The 22,890-nt window shown below is 30.7% G+C and overlaps 1 protein-coding gene and 1 non-coding gene across 2 annotated transcripts in view; one reads left to right on the top strand and one right to left on the bottom strand.

Annotated features, from left to right (window-relative positions):
* The window catches only part of gogo (thrombospondin-1 like protein golden goal), a 264,490-nt gene that overhangs the window by 114,196 nt on the left and 127,404 nt on the right, over window positions 1–22,890 (top strand). Inside the window, exon 2 of the mRNA XM_088235559.1 lies at window positions 18,387–18,529. Within this exon, the coding sequence (XP_088091685.1) occupies window positions 18,472–18,529 (58 nt within the window). The 5' untranslated portion in view covers window positions 18,387–18,471. The remainder of the gene's footprint in view (window positions 1–18,386; window positions 18,530–22,890) is intronic.
* Window positions 18,218–18,291, bottom strand: TRNAT-AGU (transfer RNA threonine (anticodon AGU)). The gene has a single exon. It is a non-coding gene; the product is annotated as a tRNA-Thr (tRNA).

Here is a 22,890-nt window from a genome sequence, read left to right on the forward strand (position 1 = left end):
TATTATACATTGACCAATAAATAAAATACACATGTTAACAGGTGCGTAGTCGATTTTCAAAGTCACTTTATTAACACTGTATATCTTTTTTGTATGATCTCGTTTGAATTGGATTTGTTCCGACGCTTAATAAGAGAGGCAATTGAAATAATACTTCTGTTACCAAATAAAAAAACAAATTACGGACAAAGACTTTAGGCGTTTATATTGTTGTGCCATATTTAGTTATAAAGATTCTAAACTTGCTTTGTTTCTTTGTTGTTCTCAATATGTGTTATTTTCTAAATGTTAATATTATTTATGTCCCGAATTGAGTTGTAACTCCTGGGAATGTAATTCAACGTATTATACTTGTAAAATACTTTGTGTTATATGATTTATAAATAAATAAATATATCGGTAAGCAAAATGAAAAACAATGTTTTTAAAACTCTGGTCCATAAACGGATTACTAAAAGGACTAGACAGGAAGCTGAGGAATATGTTTCGTGTATCAGAATATTATTTTAATTTCATGAAAGTCCTTTCTCATTCTATTCATGTAGGTAAGTTTTAAAATCGTTTTTTATATATTTTTTAATTTTTACACCAATAATATTTTTATGTGACTTGACGATTGTATGAAAGTATGTACTATTTATGTATAAAATAAATAATACACTGACACTCCGGAACGTACCTGTGGGCCAGTGGAGTGGCTACATCCACAAATAAAAAGGAAATGTTATTAAATGTAACTATTGCATAATTTTTTTTTAGAAACCATGTATTTTTATCAAATATTAGATTAAATAAATAAATACGCATAACCTAAATAACACAAACAAAAACGACAGTTTAAAATTAAACTGAATATAATTCTTAGCATTATACTACAAAAATTATAAGGAATGTGCCTACTGTCGACTGCGACACGGTACAAATTGCTAGTATACTAACACATATTTTTCTTCAAATCACACGGTTTACAATGAAGATACCCTGGTTTACCCTGTAATGGTAGCCGAAACGTCGAAATGAATCCAACTTACATGAGATCATTCCAAAAAGGTAGATCTTAATACATCAGCGATATTAAATAAATTCTAAACACGAATAAATCAAGGAAGAATAAAAAATATTAATAAGTACGTTCAAGACGAAAAAAAAAGTTATTACCTTTAACAGTCTATTATTGTATCTATGGTGTTTATTACAGAACGTATCTCGATAGTAAATTTCATTTTAAGTTATGACATTTTAATATTTTATGTTTGGTAATGAATAAACAAATAACCTTATTTGCATCATTTTAGAACAATTTAATTGTAATACATTCAAGTTTCCTCTCAAACATAACCATAATAAACGCTTCACGTATAATGATGATTTGGTAGTACCAAAAGTATGTAATAAGTATGGTAATAGAACTCTTAAATATTTAATACCTAGCATTTTAATTTATTGCCGAAAGAACTTAAATTTAACTCACATTGTAACAAGAGCAAAATAAGATAAAAAGTGTATATATGAATGTGTAAATATTTTAATTTTTCGAATATTTTCTTCTTTCGAGTATTTAAAAAATAAATTTATATGTTATTATTAGATAGTATATACATTATACATGTATATTCTGATCTTTCCGGCTGTTAATTTATATCTGTGATTCATTGTTTTTATAATTGTAAATAATAATATAAAAGTTAGTATAAATATAATCTCCGCCAACAAGCTACAGAAAGTGGCTTGGTGGGATTTTAGTTTAAGTAAAAATATAACAATTAAAAAATTAAAAAAATGTAAAAACGTATAATTAAATAAAAAGCATAAGTATCGCATTAGATTTTAAATACATGCGATTCAGCGTATTGGCAAATGCTTTATTTTTTACAACGTAAAATAATCTAGAATTATTCCGATCCTTTTTTTTATAAAATCTTTTAGGATTTATGTAAAGTCGTAAGGTCGTTGAAACTTTACCATAAAGTATGCGAATAGAACTCAACCAGCGGACGTAATAATTTATCTTTGGGCTCTGCCCAGAACTGTTAACGCTAACGTTTCTACCGAGCACTGGTGTTGGACCAAATAGAGACCTATTTTAGGCTCTCAAGGGTCTTTTTAGGCTTTTAAAAGGTTCATTCGCCCGAACCTTTGTCTCATCGAAAATTTGCAGTCATATTACTTGCTGGTTTATCATATAGACTTTTGCAGAATAGTTTTACGATAAATGGTATATATCGACGCTGGAAAGGAAATATAAGTAGTTACCAAGCGACATGTAGCAACTTTACAGAAAAGCCAATTAAAGCTTTTATTAATGAAGAAATCTCATGCGTACGTAATATTTTGGCGTAATTCCTACATAATTTCAATACAAATACGAGATTCTTTATTAAGTATTTTTAATAAAAAGAATTGTCTCTTCTGTAAAGTTTCTACATGTCGCTTAGAATTTTTTCCTTTCTAGCGTCGATACGTATGTATATTTACAATTTCCGGAAGAAAAATTCCACGGATTTAATCAAATTTTTGTGCATGCATATTTGTACGTTGACGAGCTTGTTGCCAAATGGCAATTTCTTCCAACCAACTGAATGTTTTATTTATATAATTACAGTTTTTTTAAATGCGCGAGAAAAAAAAATATATGAAAAAATAGAACTAGCAATATTTGCATGTTAATTAATTCATGTCGATACTGGCCTTCAATTGGAAAAAAGGATAAAGAAAGAGGAAAAGAGGAGATATTTAGGAAGAGACATGAGATGTTTCTTCAGGCGTGATTTCAACGGAGATAATGTTGAAACATCTTTGATAGTGGATGGGAGATGATTCCGCAATCGAGTCGCATGGAGACTTTATATTTATTTATTTAAATCTTAAAGTAGGGCACACATATCATACATATTGTTATGTGTGTTCTAATAATAACATTGAAAATATATTTAATTTATAAATTGTTTATCACATATGTCTTGACCATTATTTTAAATTTTGATATGTTTTTTTTCTTCATAAATATTTTTTTCCATTTCGTAATACTTTTTAATTGCTTAAAATAAAATTGAATTTTGTGACTTTGCCTTTTTCCTAAATGGAAGTCTAATTTTATTATATATATATAAATTAGAGAAGAAAGAGGAATATTGTGGATGGGAATTTAGAGCTTTGAGAATAAAAACGGAGAGGCTAACCATATACTAATGAGCTTTGGAGGTTAACCATAAACTAATGAAGTATGTGTAAGCATTAGGGCTATTAAGTACAGAGGACAGAAGTGAGAGGGAGTGATAGTCTCTCCGCTGTCTAATTTTAATCCATTCCAGTTACCTACGATTGATTATCAGATATGTGGACATATTTTCTAAAACCGTAGACCTAGTGTACGCATTTTGAATTCGTTCGAGTTTATCAAGGAGTTAGCAGCATAAATCAGTAATGGAAACATCAGCGTTATATGTGATGGAATGGTTATGAAATTTAAATCAGGAAAAATAATTTGTGTATCTGGAAAGTATGTTTACTAGGGATGGAAAGACTGAGAGAGATATTGAAAGGAGGGTGAGTGCCAGGAACAGGGTGAACGGTGCTCTATAATTTACCTTGGCAAACATATGTTTATCGCAGGAGGCAAAACTAGAATTTCACAGTGGACTTCTAGTGCCAACTCTAATGTATTGGAGCGCAGTATGGAATTGGAAAAAAAACGATGCAAGTAGGTTTAATGCTGTTAAAATGCGATCCCTCAGGAAAATATGTGGTAAACCGATGTATGATAGGTGCACAAATGTCGAGATCCGTGAACTGTGTAAGGCTGAGACATGCATTATCGACAGAATCAAGAAAGAGGTGCTGCGATGGTTTGGACATGTAAAGCGAATAGACAGCGAAAGAACGGCTTAATGGATCTAGGATGCAAATGTTAACGGATTCATAAAACGAGGAAGACCGAGAAAGACGTCGCATGATCAAGTTCATCAAATACTTGAAGATGGACATGTCAAGAGAAGGAATAATCGACGTGCGTGCATGAGAAGATGTATGAATGTAGAGAAAGCAACGTCTGTATGCAATTACCGAGTGATGACGTTCTATCATATCTGCCTACCCATATAGAGAAACGGGGCGGTGGTTTGTTTATTTGTTTGTATTAAAAAAGAATTAATTTAATCGCAACTTTTAACATTTTGTTGCTGGGATGTAAAGTAATTTATCAAATATCCTTAAATAACCAATTTTAATAAAATCCTGAAAAGAGCTTACTGGGAAGTATTGTATTTCCATATCACGTCACAGTTTCCAGTGGCAGATTTAATTGGGTTTTTCTCGACTATAACTACATAGCTGCTTACGGTAGCTAGTTTGCCCAGCGACTTCGATCTAGCTCAGAAGCGATATTCTCAGCTTACAAGATGCAAGAAAAACTTTGGCACAAGAATATTACCACTTTAAAAATTTTAGTTTTCAGTTAAGCATAACTTTAACTGCAAGGTGATACGAAAATGATAGCCGGCATTAGTTTTAGTTCGTGAAATAAACCGGTTACAAATACTATAAATTTATTGCAACAGAGAAGGAAAAACATTTTTTTAAGAAGGAATATAGAAGTCTAGGCACAACACAGGGATTATAACCTGTCATCTCACTGGCAACAATAAAGGTTTTGGCTCTTTATCTTCAAAAACGTCAACAATGAAAGCATCCACCCTTTCCCGAAACTGTTCATAAAGACTTGTGTCTTTCTTCAGTTTCGCTGTTTTAAAATATCTCGTCTTTAGAAGCATAGTTTGCATAGAAATGTCTTACCACAGTTTTTTAACAGTTAAGTTAAGTGTATTAATGATGAAATGATAAAAGTCTTGTTATCCCATATAGTAACAAGTACAAAATGATAATAATAATCATAGTTTATTAACGAAATAACAATTACTTTATCTTCTATATACACACTTAGGTAATAGATTTCTCTGGGTCATGTCTAGTGTGCCTAACTAGGTACAACATGTTTTAAGGCAGACATTTTTATGCAAAAATAAACAATAACATTACTACCTGCTAGTTAATTTACTATACAGTTAAACAATATTAATTTATACCATTTATTATTTAAGAATGTATTTTGAGTAAATTTTCCGATTTTTCTTGACCTTAACCCAGTAACCAATTTTTTACAATTTTTTAAATTGAATCCAGGTCATGGTTTTACAATGTTCAGGTAACATATTAAATATTTTGGGGCCCAGAAACCTGAAATTTCTTTCCCCGAATTCAGAGTTTGGAATAGACCCCATGACCCATCCTCTAGTTTGACTTCTGGTAGTGTGGGAGTGTTCCTTTTGGAGAATGTTGGTAGAATAATTTGCTTTCGCAAACATTATTATTCTAATAATATATAATTAATTTGTATCTAAAATCACATATTCCTCAAATAACTTGATGCTGGGGTACCTAAAAATTTATTAGTGCCTCCCCATCCTATTATGTCATAAGTTATAATTGAGTTACATAAAATATAATATAGTTGTTTGAGTTAAATTAGGGATAAGATGTTACGTATCGACTTAAAGATATGGGTATTTTTTTGATTTTTTGTGTTAAGTATTCTATGTAATAAACTTAGATTTTATTTTTTTAAATACAACATAGGTTTTCTTTTTATTTATTATCATTTGTTTTATAAAAATATCAAACTCATCCAAAAACAGATCCATAGTATTATCATCGCTACAATTTTCAAAAGTGATTTAGATTTGAAATTAATCCGCCTGTGACGTCACTAGTTGTCGTCGGTGAGTTATCCTTTAAACACGTTATACATGGCTTCCCGGAAACCGGAAATATATCACAACATGTTATTCATTTTTATATTCTAAACAGCTGTTCACTAGAATGAGTGGCGATTTTAAGTAGTTAGTTAACTTTTTTAAAAAATCATACATTTTCTAGAAACTTCGGGGTACAATTAAATGCTCTAATTATTACCGCGCGTAAAAAAACATTTTTTATATCCGATTTCCCGTAGCACTGAACTTCCCCATTGAAAAATAATTTTAAAAGTGAGCAATAAAGTTTGACGGAATCAATATTTTTAATCAAATAAATCAAATCGAGCGTTAAAGATTCCATTTTGAAAATCAATACTAAGACTGAGGCAGGCAAATATCCTTGTTCCTAAACTTTATAACCTCTACTTTAAAGACCCAACAGAAAATGATAATTTTAGCCTCTCTTTTTTTAATAATTTATTTGTAAACTAGGTCACAAATATAAATGTCAATGATTTATTTTCCACATAAACTTTTTATTTCCTTCCGTAATTTTTCTCAATGTAATTAATTATCTACTTTAGTTTTATATTTTTTTTCTCTACTTTTTAAAATATTTTTTTTTCTCTTATTTTTCTTTTTTCTTTTCTCTTATTTTCCACTTACTCGAATAAACAAACTCGGGAAGTAACTTTCCATTTTTAATAATATATCTCTATTTTTAATATTTATATAGGTACATAATATTTTTGTACCTCAGAGGCAGACGGATGCAAATTCAAACATAAAATGTTCAAAACGAGCCTAAGGATTTCCCTACGTAATTTCTAACAATATATAGCAGTAATTTATATTTTCAGTATTCTTAAACGTTGGTTCTTTCATTATAAGGCTTAAATTCCTTCAAAGTTAATGGACATGATCATAAACTGGATACGAAAATCGAAATGTCATTTCACCAGATTCTGGATTTGCATCCGTCTGCCTCTGAGGTATAGATATATCTAGACCATAGATTTCATAATGTGTTCTAGATTGAGAATACCCACGCATTGGCCATGAATATGTTGTTTTTTTTTGTTTTAATAGATAAAGTTAAATATTTAATAAAAATGTACCAAAATGTAAATAAAATGATGGTAAAATACAATATTGAAAAAAATACATTATCGTGTTACCATCATCTTTAGAATAACTGAGACGATTGGTATCTACTCTTGAAATAAAATATTTCATTAAAAAATATATCGTACTATCTCGAGTTTACAAAATTTTATAAGTTACCTGCTATAAAATAATCTCATATCAATGAGTTGATGTAAAATCATATGTTTAGATTATTGAGGTCGTTTTGTACGAAAAATAACTTTCAATAATCATTTTCAGAACTCTTTTTAATTTGTAACAGTTTTTGCAAATAATAGAATAAAACTTCAGAAGAAGTTAGTTTTTTTGTAAATTGAAATACATATTTATATTTCACATATGTACATCATTAAATTTGTCGGTAAGCGGTAAAGCGAAAAATAACAAAACGCACAAAAGAATACAATATAATACACTACGGGAAAAAGAAGGATCGGAATCAGTAAAAAAAAGAGTATAAAGCAAAGTATAAAGATGTAAGAACTTGCGTGGCTTTGAACCTAAGCATCAACCGACAAAAATTAATGAGATGAATCGTAAAGATTTTTGAACCAAATAATAATGAAATGAAAATAATATATTCTATGAAATATAATTGTATTATATGATTGTCTTTGATCGGCTCATTGCTTTCCAAGTATTGAATACTAATACCAAGATATCGTATCGTAAAATATATTATTTATTGTGTATGCAGACAATTGGTAGAATTCCACATTTAATTTGGTAATGTATCCAAAATAAAACAAGTTTATTGGATTATAATTCTACTTTTTTTTTTATAGTTTGTTTGAAAATGTCCTAACAAGACGAAACGCGTCACAATATACCCTTTGTATATTTTATACAAAATAAAGTAGAATTATAATCCAATAAACTTGTTTTATTTTGGATACATTACCAAAGTAAAATATATTGTAGACTGTATTAATTTTTAATTTTCTAATTATAAATGGTATATTCTCTAACTTATATTTGGACTTCAATTATTAACGATATATTTTCAAATTTATATTTATGCTTTAATTTTTATTATTATCGGTATGTTTTCTAATTTATAATAATTACGTCTTATTTCTTTACTATGAATGGCATATTTTCTAATTTACATTTATCATTAATTTTTTATTATTATTACCTGCATGTTTTCTAATTTAAATTTTTATTTTCTTTTTGTAATGTTATTATTATTCTTTGAATTTATTAAGCATCAGTTAATGAAATAAAAAAAAATATATGTAAAAAAGAAGGTCCTTCCTAAACACAGGAATTTCCTAGCTAGTCGGGACCTGAAACAAAGAAACTGCGTACATTTTAAAACTGTGAAATACATAAATAAATTAGTTTCCTCCAGTTCTTGTACAGTAAAATTTATTTTTAAAAAATGTGGATACCGGACCGGTATCGTGTTGATGTTTATAAAAAGCTGATTTTTCACCGCAAGTTTTCGTAATTGGCTAAAGTATGCAGTTGATTTAAAAAAAAAATAACAGTGTTAAAGCCTTTGTAATAGAATTAAATGGAATTCTTCAGTCCCCATTCACCTGTATAAAATAAACAACTTTTAAATCAACTGATTTCTTTACGCAAAAAATGGGTGGGGTTTAAACCTCGTAGTTAATCCACTACACGGGACCACAACGCAATATTCCTAATAATAATATTTCTCTGATTTACTTAGCGGCATTTTTGTGAAAAATCACCTTGATGGCGCTTTACAATGTTATTTGTTAACTTACATTCCAAGTAAGCGTACATAACACATTTTATTTTCTGATTTTAAAATTGAGGGTACGATAAACGAAAGACGCAGATTTCAGTTGAGATCTGAACTGGCTGAGACTGTCGATGATTTTCAAGTGTGAAGGCAATTGGTTTCAGGCAGAAGGGCCCGCAACGTCCGAAGCACGATCTCCGAGCCCACTGTTTGACAAATCTTCTTCTGCCTGAATCAAATGCTGACCTAAGAGCAGGTTTTCGTTGACATGTATTTTTTCTAAAACGTAGGTCCGATGGGTATCTTAAAGCAATTTAATGAAGGGATTTGAATACGGTCCAGCAAAGCTTATAATATAATATTCATTGTAAAACTGTAGGTTAATATTATCATAAATAAACTAAATAATCAACAAATAAAGAAAAACTCTCCTAATACAAGCAAGCGATAAAGTTCAGAACGGAATTTTCTAAACATCGTTCATTTATGAACTCTAAAGGAAGTAAAGTTACATAAGATTGAGGAATTTTGAACTGTAAAGCTCGGAAAATATTGTTGGCCAGACTGCTAAAAATGTATTTTGTGAAAACTTCTAAAAGATTTTCCCTCGGGGTGAATACATCATTTTAAAGAAAGGCATCCCTTAAACTGGGTATTATCTGTCAGTTTTTAGTCCAATTTCCTAGCGCAGTGAATTTTCTCAATAGGGGACGCTTTTTCAAAAGTGACAAGTCTTTTATTGTATCACTTTTATAGAGCGCAGGAGTAATAATTGGTGCAGAATATGAATTGAATAACAAAATCGTTAGTAGTACGTACGTATGTGCGTCTTATACCTGTATTCAGAGACAATACTTAAGTTAAGGAAAGTACATTCTAATCTCATATGCAGAGAATAACCCGAAGGTGAAAACAATATAATGTACTTTCCTCACCTTAAGTATTGTCTCTGAATATGGGTATTCAATTCATAATTATATTATGTTCAAAGTGCCATACACTGGAATAAGGTATCTTTAAATGTAAAAATGCTTTTATGTATTTAGTTTGTTTTCTAGAACATTCGTTTGCAAATGCCCTAATAAAGCAAAATAATAGTACGATTTAAAAACAAAAATACGTAGCCTCAAATCAGTGTTTAATTGACTATTTAAATCTGGGTGTTCATTAACTCTTTTACCTATCAAAAATAAAAAGCAACGAGTATGTTTTTTAGTTACAGGTATCCCTAAGTAGATTTCTTTTTCTTTCTGCTTATGTTAGGAGATAACAAAGAAAAGTTCGATTTAACTTTGACAACTGACTTTGGGCTGCTTTGTTAGTTTCAGAGTGATTTTTTCTCATCCCTCTAAATTAAATTGAGGGAAGGTTTATGCATGCATATTCCAGTAAAATTCAACAATTTGCTGTAGGCATTTACATGGCTTATGATCTGTGCTGCTGTTTGCCTATAATTGTTCCATAGCTCCGCTGTATACATGGACGTCAAATACGAAGTAAAGATGATTTTCTTCACTTCGTTACTGCACTGAAAGAAGCGTCTGGCTAGCATAGATGCCCTGACATTGATGGTTCTTCTCTGTTTCTCTATGTCCTGATAATCTTTACAATCATCAGTCAGTATGTGCCCTAGATACCTGACTTTTGCAGTAACCGTTAAACTGTTGTTGTCCAGAAATACAGGTGGTGATGGGTGCACGAATTTAGAAAATGACCTCTTGTGTTTAAATATAAGTACGACAGATTTTTTGGCATTGTATATCATATTGTGGTCAATTGCATATTTTTCGCAAATATTGAGCAACCATTTCATACTATTATCAGATGATGTCAATAATACCATATCATCTACATAACTAATATTATTAGCGCAGACGCCGTTAACATGACATCCGACTTTGGTTGAATTAAGGAGCACGGTAAGATTATCCATAAATAAATGTATATTAAAAAGTGTCGGAGACAGACAACCTCCTTGACGGACCCCACATTTCAAATAAAAAGTACTTTTATTTCACGTCCATTATATTATATTATAAAATAACATTGCAATGTTTTCTAAATTTTGATACCAAAAAATACGTTTTTCAATTTTCCACGCTTTTCATTCTCCCCTAACCCGACGTCTTAAAAGTTTAAAGCGAATTTCCTCGCTACAAATGGATACTTTGTTACCGGTGCAAATGAAAGCCCTTATATTTTGTGCAATTCCACTGTATCACCTTCGCCTCGAAGGTTCTGCAAGATGTCCCATTACAGCCCCTACAGCGAAGGGGAAAGTCCATAAAAAGGTTACTGACCGCCACCTCGACTTCCCCTCGCCCGCACTGGAGGGTCCCACGTCCTACCGCGTACACAAAAGGGGAAGAGCGGGCTAAAGGGCGTCTCGATGTTTACGCCTAATAAAATATACAATCGGATATAAAAACGCCTACCCATCCTAAAAACACTTCAGGAATTTCTCAAATCAACGCGTTCAAACTAATAAGATACGATATTTTATGACTTATTTTTACTGCTTTATTTGTTGTTGCGTTTTTTGGTTATTATGTGTAGTATTCTATTCTGTTGTCAATATTTTCTTGGACATGTTTTTTTTACCACTCTCAACGCATCTTTATTTGTACTTTAATAATAATAAACATTAACATTTTGTTATTTCTCCCTGTACATTAAAAATTAAATCTTCTTTGTATATTCTCACGTGTAAAAACGAAAACAAAGTATATTGTTATGTGCTCTCAGCACAGGTACCTCTAATGAGTTCACATAGTTTTCGTTATTAATTATGGTCTATAGTGTGAAAAAAATAAAAAATAAAATTCTACAACAGCTAAGTAATGGGTATAATTAATCAGGAAGGATAATTTTGTAAATGCGACATTATAATGTTAAATTTATGTTTTGTAAAATTATTCATTAAAAAAAGGTTTCAACTAATATAAATACAAATAGTATTGATGTCACTGTTTAAAAAACAATAATTATCAGTAACTTGAATTACAAATAAATATAAATGAAACTAATATTTTACATCTATCAAGTATGAATAAAAAAGGATTGTCTTTTTGGTCTGGTGGTAAGAGCGTTAACCTTACAAAAATTACATGTATGTATTCGTTTTTGACAAAAACAAAGTTAATTTTATTAAATAAAAAGAACAATTTTAGAACCCACAGATTAGAAAAAGAAACAGGACTTTATGAAATATTTTGTTTATCAAGCAGAAATGCTCAAATACAATTTTCGTGCAGCCTTTCACTATTTTTTTGATAAAGCAACCTGTATATGTCATTTATACGAGTAATTGATTTATCCATAAATATTCTACGATTAAAATGAGTAAAATTTTTATTGTAATTAATTTTACTTCCTAGTCAAATATTTTAATATATGCTAGTAAATATTTGTATATACTTACCGACTTTTCTAAACATGCCAATTCCACTACACACCTTCACCGTAGTAAGTGCACAAAAATATAAATCCAACTTGCAGATAGAACTCATGTTATTAGAAGCCAATACCGACGCGCACTGAATATAACAAAATAAAATTTAATATTTTTTATTATGATTTATGCACGTAGATGTAATAAAACGGGTCCAATCAGCATGTTAATTTTTTACATGAAGGTGAATATAAAGATATGCATGTTAGTGTAATTAGTGTCCTGACGAAGAGACAGGTACGTCTTAAAACTGGTAAACATAGAAAAGTCTGTAAGTGGCTTTATGAAAATATTTACTTACACTTATTTTAATAATAATAATCAAAATACGTATATAGTTTTCTTCTACTTTTAATTTTAATTTTTACCAGTGACCGGGTTTCGTCGTGACTTTTGACTGATATCGTCAGACAGGTGTGAGATTAAACAAATTCTATGTTGTTTACAAGTGCAAGCAGGGGTTGTAAATCACGTTTCTCTGTAATTATGAGAGTAAAAGAGTTTAAATAAAAATAATGTAAGCATAAAGTAATAACATTTTAATGAATTAAATTTTTGTTTGAATTTATAAAATAAAAATAGATATAAGTTTATAATTTTATGAAGTTTTAAAATAAACCCCGCTTATACTCGTACATAACATATAAATTTGTTTTGTCTACACCAGTCTGACGATGTCGGTCACGACGAAACCAGGTCATTGGTAAAAAATATAAATAAAACTACATACAAGTACGTATTTTAATTACTATAATTAAAATGCAGTTCCACCAAGAAATGTAAGTAGAAAAACTAAATTTATTTATTATTATGTCTTTTATTACGTAATCCAACGTTGAAATTTTGATAAGCATTATCTTTTTCTGAACACGATATATCATTATTTGAATAAATACACACCTCGATACAATAAATAATAAGGGGTATTATGCATTGATCAATCTACCACACCTTGAATAAAAGATATTAAAATACAAAAATATACAAAGAACTGCGTTGGGTGACGAAAGAGCATAAAACATAAATGATTTTGACACATGCCACTTCGACGTAAAATACCTCTTCCCATGCCTAATTCCTACATAGATTATAATAAAAACGAAATCAAAATTACATGTTTCGTGGAATTCAGAATCCCCCCTGGTAATGAAAGGATCGCGTGTTTACAACACTCCCTTGAAGTTTGTCCATATTGCCCGCGCTTCCCCACAATTTTCGTTTTATGACAGTCCTCAAAAACCAGACGACTAAGCCCCTCATGTCCGTGTTGAAGCGGAACTAGACGCTTGCAAGTTCATGGACTTTTCATCTTGTAATTTTTACTATAGAAGTCATGAGAAATTCCTTCAACGCCATTTATACAGGTAGTAGGTATACATTATTACCCGTATGCAGAGACAAAACTTAAGGGTGAGGAAAGTACATTCTAATTTCAAATGCAGAGAATAACCCGAAGGTGAAGACAATAGAATGTACTTTCCTCACCTTAAGGTATGTCTCTGCATACGGGTATATGTCACTAAATATATTTACATTTCAATAACTATGAAGAAGCTATAGTACATCATAAAATTGATACCTTACAATCTAGAAGAGTCATCAATGATACTGCTTTCCTTTACAAAATATGAAATAATAACTTAGATTGCCCTCAACTGCTTGAAAAAAATAAAATTCGTATTCCTCAACGTACAACTCGGCTGCAACAATTATTTCATGTTGGTATTTCAAGCACAAATAATAATAATAATGCAACTTTGCCCAGAAACTTTAATAAACCAGCCATTGACAGGTCATAAGCCCTGTAAATGCCTAGACTTCCATATCACCTTCTTTAAAGTATTCTCCATCCCTGTTGTAATTTGTTAATTATAACACGTTTTTTGCTAAAATAGATATATATTTCCTTACTTTAAACTAATTTAAAGAAAATGCTAAAACCCTAATCAAAAATAGTAATTATAATTTAATCTAACTGAACCTACCAAATATTTTGTTTTTTGTGCACTTTAATATATTGTAATTATTTTCTCTTGTTTGAAATAAGAAAGAAGGAAGGACTGATAGCTTCGTATTACTCCGTATGGATCCGCCGGCGAAAAGATTTTTAAGTTCGATTGAACAAAAAAAAATTTTTTTTTATTTATTTCATAATTTTTGATATATTTTATTCATTTTTTACGTGTGAAATGATACGGAGTGGATATTTCAATGCACGCTTTTATTCTTATTTTTTTTACTTTGTATTTAGTAATGTATAGAAAACTATAATTGGCCTATAATTTTAGTTTATTAGTAAATACTCGTATTTTTTTTTGTTGTAATGGCTGTTGTTTTCTTTTAATAAATAAATAAATAAATGCGAAACGAAATAATGGTGTTTTTAGTGAAAATAAATTGTTTAAATATAATGCAGTACAATGGAATGTTGATTTATTTTTATTGTAATCCAGATGAGAGGAAAGTCCTTGTTAGCATAATTGATAGATGCATCGAGAAAATAGGAAACTGGATAGCTAAAAATAGATTAACATTAAGCCCAGCTGAAACGGAACAACTATAGATGGCTTCAGCCAGACGACTGAATTTGATTCAGGATACGGCACATTCTGATTGAAGGAATACCGCTTTACCCACCATAAAATAATGGCAGCTTTTATAATTCTGACCTCTCTTTTGATTCTCAAATTGGTAGGGCGATAAGTTCATGCTTCTACAAGTTGAGACAAATCAAATGCATACGCAAAAAAAATGCCAGCTTATGCCACCCGTCAATCAATAAAACCTTTTTTTAGTATCAAGAGACAATTATTTACCAATGAATTAAATTACTCGCCTACAGTCTGTATTAAATGCCGCAGTGAGACTTTTTTCTGGAATATCTAACTTCAGTCATATCACTCACTGCTTCGGGAATTACACTGACTACGTTTTTTGCAAAACACAGAATGCTTGGTAGAATACAAAGTCTATTGGCTTATGTATAAGTCACTGAAAAACTCTGCCCCAGAATATCTAAAAGAACCATGCATTCCAAATGATCTAGCTGACAGATGTCTTACGCTATGATTTCCTAGGAAAGCGGTGCCATTATCTAGCAACCGTAATGTACTGTGTTGCGGTGGGTGTAATAAGACGGCCGTCTTAACAGTGCCGCACCGTGACGGCTTATCTGTCAAAATTATGCCCTGGAATGCGGTCTGTCATCTGTCATTTTTTTTAGTAGTCATAATTGATAATTACATGCGACTTTCTTATGCACGAAAATCGTATAATTTATTTTGATTTACAGCTTTGTACACACTTACTTGACATTTCAAGTGTCCAGATATTATTCTGCCGTCCTCACGATAAATGCGGTATCTCATATTTTAGTGTGGTATTGAAACTACAACAAAATAACATTACTTTCTTTTACTGCGTTTTTCTCAGAAACATGTCTAACTAAGATACTCTTCATACGGAGGGCGGAATTTTTACCGGGCTTTTCATAGTCTTTGCTCTTCACATAATATCAAGCTTTATGATATCTCACAAACTCAATCAATCTGCCGTGCAAGAGGTCTTTGGTTCCATTCCCGAAATGGTTCTTCTTCTCCTTCTTCTTCCTTGCTATAGATCTATGTAGTTAGTTCTCCAGAGCGTTGCTCCTCCTAATAATATATATTTATGTCATTCTCATGCAAGTCAAATATTACTTAAATGTATTTAAATTAATTGCACGCTTTTCCCGTCTTTTGTTTTCATTAACTATTGCATTTATACATTTTTTTAAAGTTATATTTTTTTGTTTAAATTGGAAACATATTATACATGTTTTTTTATATTCCCAAGCAGTTTAAAAAAAAACTTATTTAAGCTAGGGTTTCCTAGGACAGCGGTGCCCGTAGTTTAACGGCCGTAGTGAACGGCGATGCAGTGGACAGCCGTCGTAACGGTGACTAGAGTGTGGTTTCCTAGGAAAACGGTATTATCAACACCATTTAACACCGTTTACCTCGGAAACCACTCTCTAGTCGACGTTACGACGGCTGTCCACTGCATCACCGTTCACTACGGCCGTTAAAATACGGGCACCGCTGTCCTAGGAAACCCTAGCTTTAGGGACATGCAGATAACAATATTTATTTACAGACGTTTTTATATTTTAAACTATAACATTATTTACAAAAGCAGAAAAGAATTTTCGATGCACTAAAAATTAAAAGGGTATAAAAAAAATCTCAAAAAAATTACAAACTAAACATAATACAAGGTATGGAAATGAATTAAAAATGATATATTTATAAAACAATCTATAAAAGAAAAAATAAGAACCAAAAAAATTAAAAGTTTAAAAATTACATGTATGCATATATATAGTACATATATATAGTAAATATATAGTAGGAGAGTGCAAATGTTAAAAAATTACAAGAATGAAAAAGTTTTTGAAATAAACAAAATAAATGTACTCAATACAGGAAAGTATGAAAAGCGTATTAAAATTACATATACATACAAGCTAAAAGGGTATGAAAAAGCATAAAAATCATTTCAAAAGTATTCAAAATTACATATGCAAGCAAAAACGGTAAGATATTGAAATTATATGTTCAAGTTGCGGATTATGTGGATCAATTAACATTATTTAGGCAAAGTACTTCTGGAAAAAATAATTCTTCAATTCGCACTCCTGTTTCTGTATTTTGAAATTGGCACTTTAAATTTTTGTGGCAATTTATTAAATTCCTTGAAACCTTAAGCAATACACGATAAAACTGTTCGAAGACTGTTTGCACCGCCATGACGGCCGTCCTCCAAATGGTGACATTACTGTTTGACGTTTTGACGTTCATTTTGCTCATAATAAACGCTCTCTAGGAAATCAGGGCCACTGGGTTGCACCGGCAACGTTTTAATGAAGTCATCCACCGCCATATAACTGCCGCTAGATGGCATGCGGAAACCATAGCTTTAAATCAGGTACATTGTACTAGTACGCAACCAGCCGAAAAATCACGGTACAAAAATTAAAATAAATACATTTAGATTAATTAAAGCTTTTATTATTATGGATAACTTATTTAGCACCATTTTCGTAATATAATACCTCAAGGGTGCTTTACATATTGATTTTATAGTTAAATCAATTTAATTGAAGCTTTTAAATTTGTAATTAAATTAGAACAATTTATTTTGTTGACACATGCTACGGATTTATTTAAATGATTTAGAGAACAAGTGGGTTTTAAGTTTTTTCCGAAACATCACTTCACTTTTACAGCCTCGCACCTCTGCTGGGAGAGCATTCCATGACATAGGGCCTGCGACCGCAAATACGCGTTCACTAAATTTAGTGCGCTGTTTGCGTAGATGTATAATAACTTTTCCTCTCGCCGTAAACGTAGCTGATCTAAGCATGTCAGCTAGTTCATCTGGAAGGCATAGTTCCCTTAGATATTCCGGAACAAAGTTGTGCAGTGACTTGTACATAAACCAACAGAGTTTGTATTCGACCCTCTGTGGAAAACGTAGCCAGTGTAGTTCCCGAAGTTTTATTTATAAATTAAGTGAACCCACATTTGCGGTAACAAGCCCGGCATGGAACGCTCTCCTAACAGAAATGCGAAACTGCGAAAGTGAAGTGATGTTTCGAAGAAACTTAAAACCCACCTGTTCTCTAAATCATTTGAATAAATCCGTAGCACGCGAAGACAAAATAAATTGTTTTCCAGAAATTATAAATTTTGAGTCAAAATTAAATTGATATTCTTAGAATCACTGGGAAAAGCGCCCTCGAGGTAATATAGTTCGAAAATGACTGTGTATAAGTTATCCATAATGATAAAATTAATAATCATTAGGATAGCAATCCGTTTTATAGAATCAATCATTGAGCGCTCTCTTCAAAATTTCGTTCACAGAATATATAATAAGTATTATGCAAATTTAACTAAACCGTCTTAAGATAGAGATTACTGTGTTGGAAAAACTGTACAACGTATAGGTATTTAGATACAATGTATTGATTAAACACGATGATCATAAATAATACAGAATACACAATATATGCTGGTGATTATTTTTGTTGAAGAATTGATAAAATAAAAAATTAGAAAAAAAATATTTTTTAAAAAAATATAAAAAATTCGAGAACGACTTTTCGCCTCTAGGCCCCGACGAGATTCGAACTCGTGATCTCCTGTTTACTAGACAGGCGCTTTAACCAACTAAGCCACGGCGCCTTGAGAGCTGACGACAAAAATACTGTATACAAAGATATGTTATTCTATAAATGTACCGTATACGAAACTAACATATTGATGTCTCTTTTTCGCAGATAATGATGAAGTTCTCTGCAAACGTGGACGGCGTGTGTTAGAACGAGACGGCAGCAGGTGCGCGATGCGCGTCTGTTGTATGCCATGCGCCCGCCACCAGTCTCGGTGCAACTGCTGTTCTACGCTTCGGTTATATCGGCAGGTTTGTGTCTTGGCTAAATTTTAGAATGGTTGCCAGCGCTTTGCTCATAGAATTAATTCTTAATTCTATGGCTGTGCTATTTTTATTATTGTTTAATATTTTTATTTGGAATATTCGCTGCTACTGTTACTGTAATGTAGAGCTACAAATACTGCCTATTTGTTTGCAACGAGAAAAATTCGTGTATAATTTACTGGTTCAGCGTAGAATAACATTTCATGTGCAGGTATTGGAAATAAAACATTAGTTTTTCGCTACACACAAGTTAGAACACAAGTTTCGGGTATTTATACTCATCATCGGTGTAATTAAATATGAACAGTTTTATTTTTAAACCACAGGCTATATAGCCTGTGGTTTAAAATAAAAATAAAAAAATTTTTTTTATAAATATTTATAAGTATGTGATGAGGGGTAATTCTGAATGCCCGAAACATATTGTGTTCATATTAAGCACAAGTGTATGGCGTAAAAATACAGTGTTTTATTAATATTAAAGAGGAAAACTAGCGTTGAATAAATTTATTTTTAAATTCATTAATATTACTTAAATTAAACATTTCCCGTCATTCTGGTGCCATTGTGGTTTTTAAAATAGAGATCCCGTTATTTTTTACTTTCGACGTCACTTTTTCTGATCTGTGTTTTTTTTTGCTCTATTGTCAAACAGGCGCTCATTTATTGGCAATATAATTTGTGCATTTTGCCGAAGAACGCTTTTTAGTACCCACAGTTTCACCTCGTATTGTTATTATGGCAAATAAAATTACATCCTCATTAAATTGAAATATTTTGTAATAACTGAAATGTGTTGAGTTTCAAAAAATAACTTTTGTGTTATTCGACTACGTGGGGGCAAGGAGCAAGGCTCGTCTAGATTTCGTTTGGCTAGAAAAATTAATTCATGGCGTTTTATTTTAAAGGCGCCTTTGGAAAAGTAAGCTTCAACCAACTTAGCACGGCGCTGAAAGAACAATGGCCAATTAGGCGCCTGCAAACACCCCAACTGCACGAACTAGCTTCATAGTTCATAGGCACAAAATAGCATTATACCTAGTAGATGGAATAACTGTATTTTAGCGTTCACCGCTAGAGGCATAAAAAGACCGGGCTTATTTTGTAAGGGTATTTCTACACCATAAATTAAATGAAATTAAATATATCAAAAACAAAATAAATGAATATTGGAAAAAACATAATGCCCCAGGGTTACGAAATCAATATTGATAATTTGAATATAAATTATGTGGACGAAATAAAGTATCTCGGGGTCTACTTGGATAGATATTTAAATTTTAAAAAACATACTCAATATGTAACAAAAAAAAAAAATAATACTAATTGAAATAGAAAGCTGTTTTTACTCGGGTTAAAAATTTAGAACATTGTTTTTATGTCACTTTCTCTCAAATGCCTCTCCGATACTCTAGGAAAAAAACTGCACGTCTGATCAATAAGATAAATTAATTTTCTGTTTTGTCCACCATTTTGTGAATAGGACATTAATTATATTCTTACGGTTTTTGTGACAATCAATTTTAGTGTAAAGTTTCCGCAAACCAAGTTCTGTAAAACTTCCATTAAAAATAAACGTAAATATGACATTTTTAAATAAAAAAAATTAAAAGCGCCATCTATTTATTTAGTTTACTTATTTATACTTTGACATTGTTTGTATTCTTTTTTTATATAGAATAATGTTCTCTCACTGGGGTGTCCCGTGCCGAGGAAAACATTTTACAAAATGCGAAACATGCCTTAAATTAGTTGCTTAACAAAGTTAACATAATAATTTATTTTTTTAAAACGTAATTTATCTAATTAACCTAATTATCATTAACATAATAAACAATATAAAATAAAATAAGTATAAAAAACAAAACCAATTTATATAGACATTTAACCTATTTGGCTTGATCCATTCATCGATCCGTGCGCAACCCACCTCCACTATCCATTTCTTAATAGCAATTTTATATTGTGAGTACTTACTAATTACTCAATCCTTATGGATAATGGAAGTAGATTGTACACTTTAACCGAGTAGTGGGCCAATCCTCTTTGAATCATCAGGGTGGAGAATCTAGTAACTCTTGTATTTGTGAAAGAAGTAACGGATAATAAGTTTTATAATTTAGTTTGGAATCACCTTAAATATAAATATACAATTATATCTATTGAATCTATTAATTCATAGCAAAAAATATTCAATTTTCACAGTAAATTACTATGATCTTCCACAGAGTACTTTTGACGAAAAATTGAATGTTTTATTAAAAAAACATCCAATTAAAATGTACCTTTCGGAATGCGGCATACATTCCGTGCCTACTGCCTGCTCCACAATATTAGTTTCCCCGGTACAAAATGTATGGAAATCTCATTTTCTCGCGAGTTTCAATCTGCGCGGAATCCAGCTCGGTATATTTGCATGAATACCCCTTTAAACGGCTTCTTTTCTTACAACTTTCTATTGCTCTTCATCTGGCGACCTTATAAACTGGAAATTAGTTTCGTAAGCCGAGGATCATTTTCACACCTTTCCCAGTACCTAAATGCTAACACCCGAACCTTCTTTAATCATAATAACATAATATAACCATTCTTCGCATATAAAACATTCTATGAACCCGGAACTCTTAATTTCATTTTGTTTTATTTATGTTTGTCTAGAGATAAGCTCGTTTGCCTACTACGTTCAAATTTTCAGGTTGAATACCCAGAAAAGTTGTCATGAAAATTGAAATAAAAATATGTTTTTACATAAGAATATGAAAACTAATCAGTTTGCGACTAAGAAAACAATGTCGTAAAAAACACAAATTACTATGATAAAATAAATGAAACACCACTAATTTTTCGTTTTTTCTACCGACCAGTTTCAAAGCTATACAAGCTTCTTTATCAAGATATACTTAACAAATGAATTCTATCCTAATAATATTTAAACTTGTTGCAACAGAGAGGAAAAACATTTTTGAGAAGAGAATATTTTTTTTATTTTTTTTTTATTTTCTTTTATTCAGGAAACATACAGTACAGTTATAAAGTTTAATATTTTATACAATTGGACTTAATTCTAATGGACCAGTGAAGTTTCCATATTAAAAAGCAATTAAATCTAATGTTAATTATGAAAGTATAAAAAAGAGAGGAAAAAGAAAACATAAATGAAAGTTGTTTAAAAATTTAAATTTAAGTGAAAAAAAAATATATTTTAAGGTTTGTAGTTTGTAGTGAGTATTTACAAATGGAAATAATATTAAAAATGAAGAAAACTTGTAAGAGTAATTAAGGATTAAGAATGGAAATAAAGAATGAAAAACATACTCAGATGTAAAAATAAAATAAAATAGTAATAACATTTTTTTTTTTAAAAAAGGAAAAACATAAACACATATTTATTTTAAGGGATTCAAAGAAACGATGAGAAGAATCTTTAAGTGAAATATAAGACAGTAAATTTAAATTTAGGTCAATTTAAAAAACATCTTCAAAATTAATGACACATTATAGTAAGAGCAGCAATATATTGATTTTATTAACATATATAATATAAGTAATTAAAAGTAGTTTAAAAGTATAACAAGTATAAAAACATGCCAATGGCAGCAGAGAAAAAAGAAAAAATAAAGAAGGAATAACAAGTATGGCAAGTAATCATTTAAAATTTGAAAAAGCAATATAAGGAGAAGATTTTAAACCAAGAGAAGTCGATAAAATTTCATTAAAGCGATTTTAGAAGTAAATTTCAAAAGAGAAATTTAATTTATAATAATAATATGAATGTATGTAATTTGAGTGATATAAGAGAAAAAGGGACCAACCGGAGTTTTATTCAAAAGTTTTCAATACACTATTTTTAAATAATTGTAATCCTGTATGATATATATCTATATGGTAAAAAAAGCTGTTAAAAGTGGAACACGATCTGTGTAAAAACGAATTCTGGCAATAGTTTGTATTGACACTAGGTATTCTAAAGGTTGGGTGATTTCGTAGGGCACGTGATGGACAGTTAATTTGAATTTTATTTAGGAGCTGGGACGAATCAGCTAGACTGTTAATAATTTTATAGAGGAATGTGAGGTCCATTAATGTTCTCCTTTTTTCGAGGTTAATCAGTTTGTGAAAACGTCCAGATAAGTCATGATTTGGAAATATAAGAGAGCATCGGAAATTCAAATATTTTAAAAATTTGTTTTGTACTTTCTCCAGCCTGTCAATATAAGTAATGTATTGTGGATTCCAAACGATAGACGCAAATTCAAGATGGGTTCTTACATAACTATAATAAAGATTTTTTATTGTTAGATCATTTTTAAAAGGCTTAGATACTCGTATAATAAAACCTAACATTT

Source organism: Micrasema longulum, unplaced genomic scaffold (assembly GCF_059751315.1).
Source record: "Micrasema longulum isolate JH-2025_06_02 unplaced genomic scaffold, ASM5975131v1 h1tg001400l, whole genome shotgun sequence".
Classification (NCBI taxonomy): Eukaryota; Metazoa; Arthropoda; class Insecta; order Trichoptera; family Brachycentridae; genus Micrasema; species Micrasema longulum.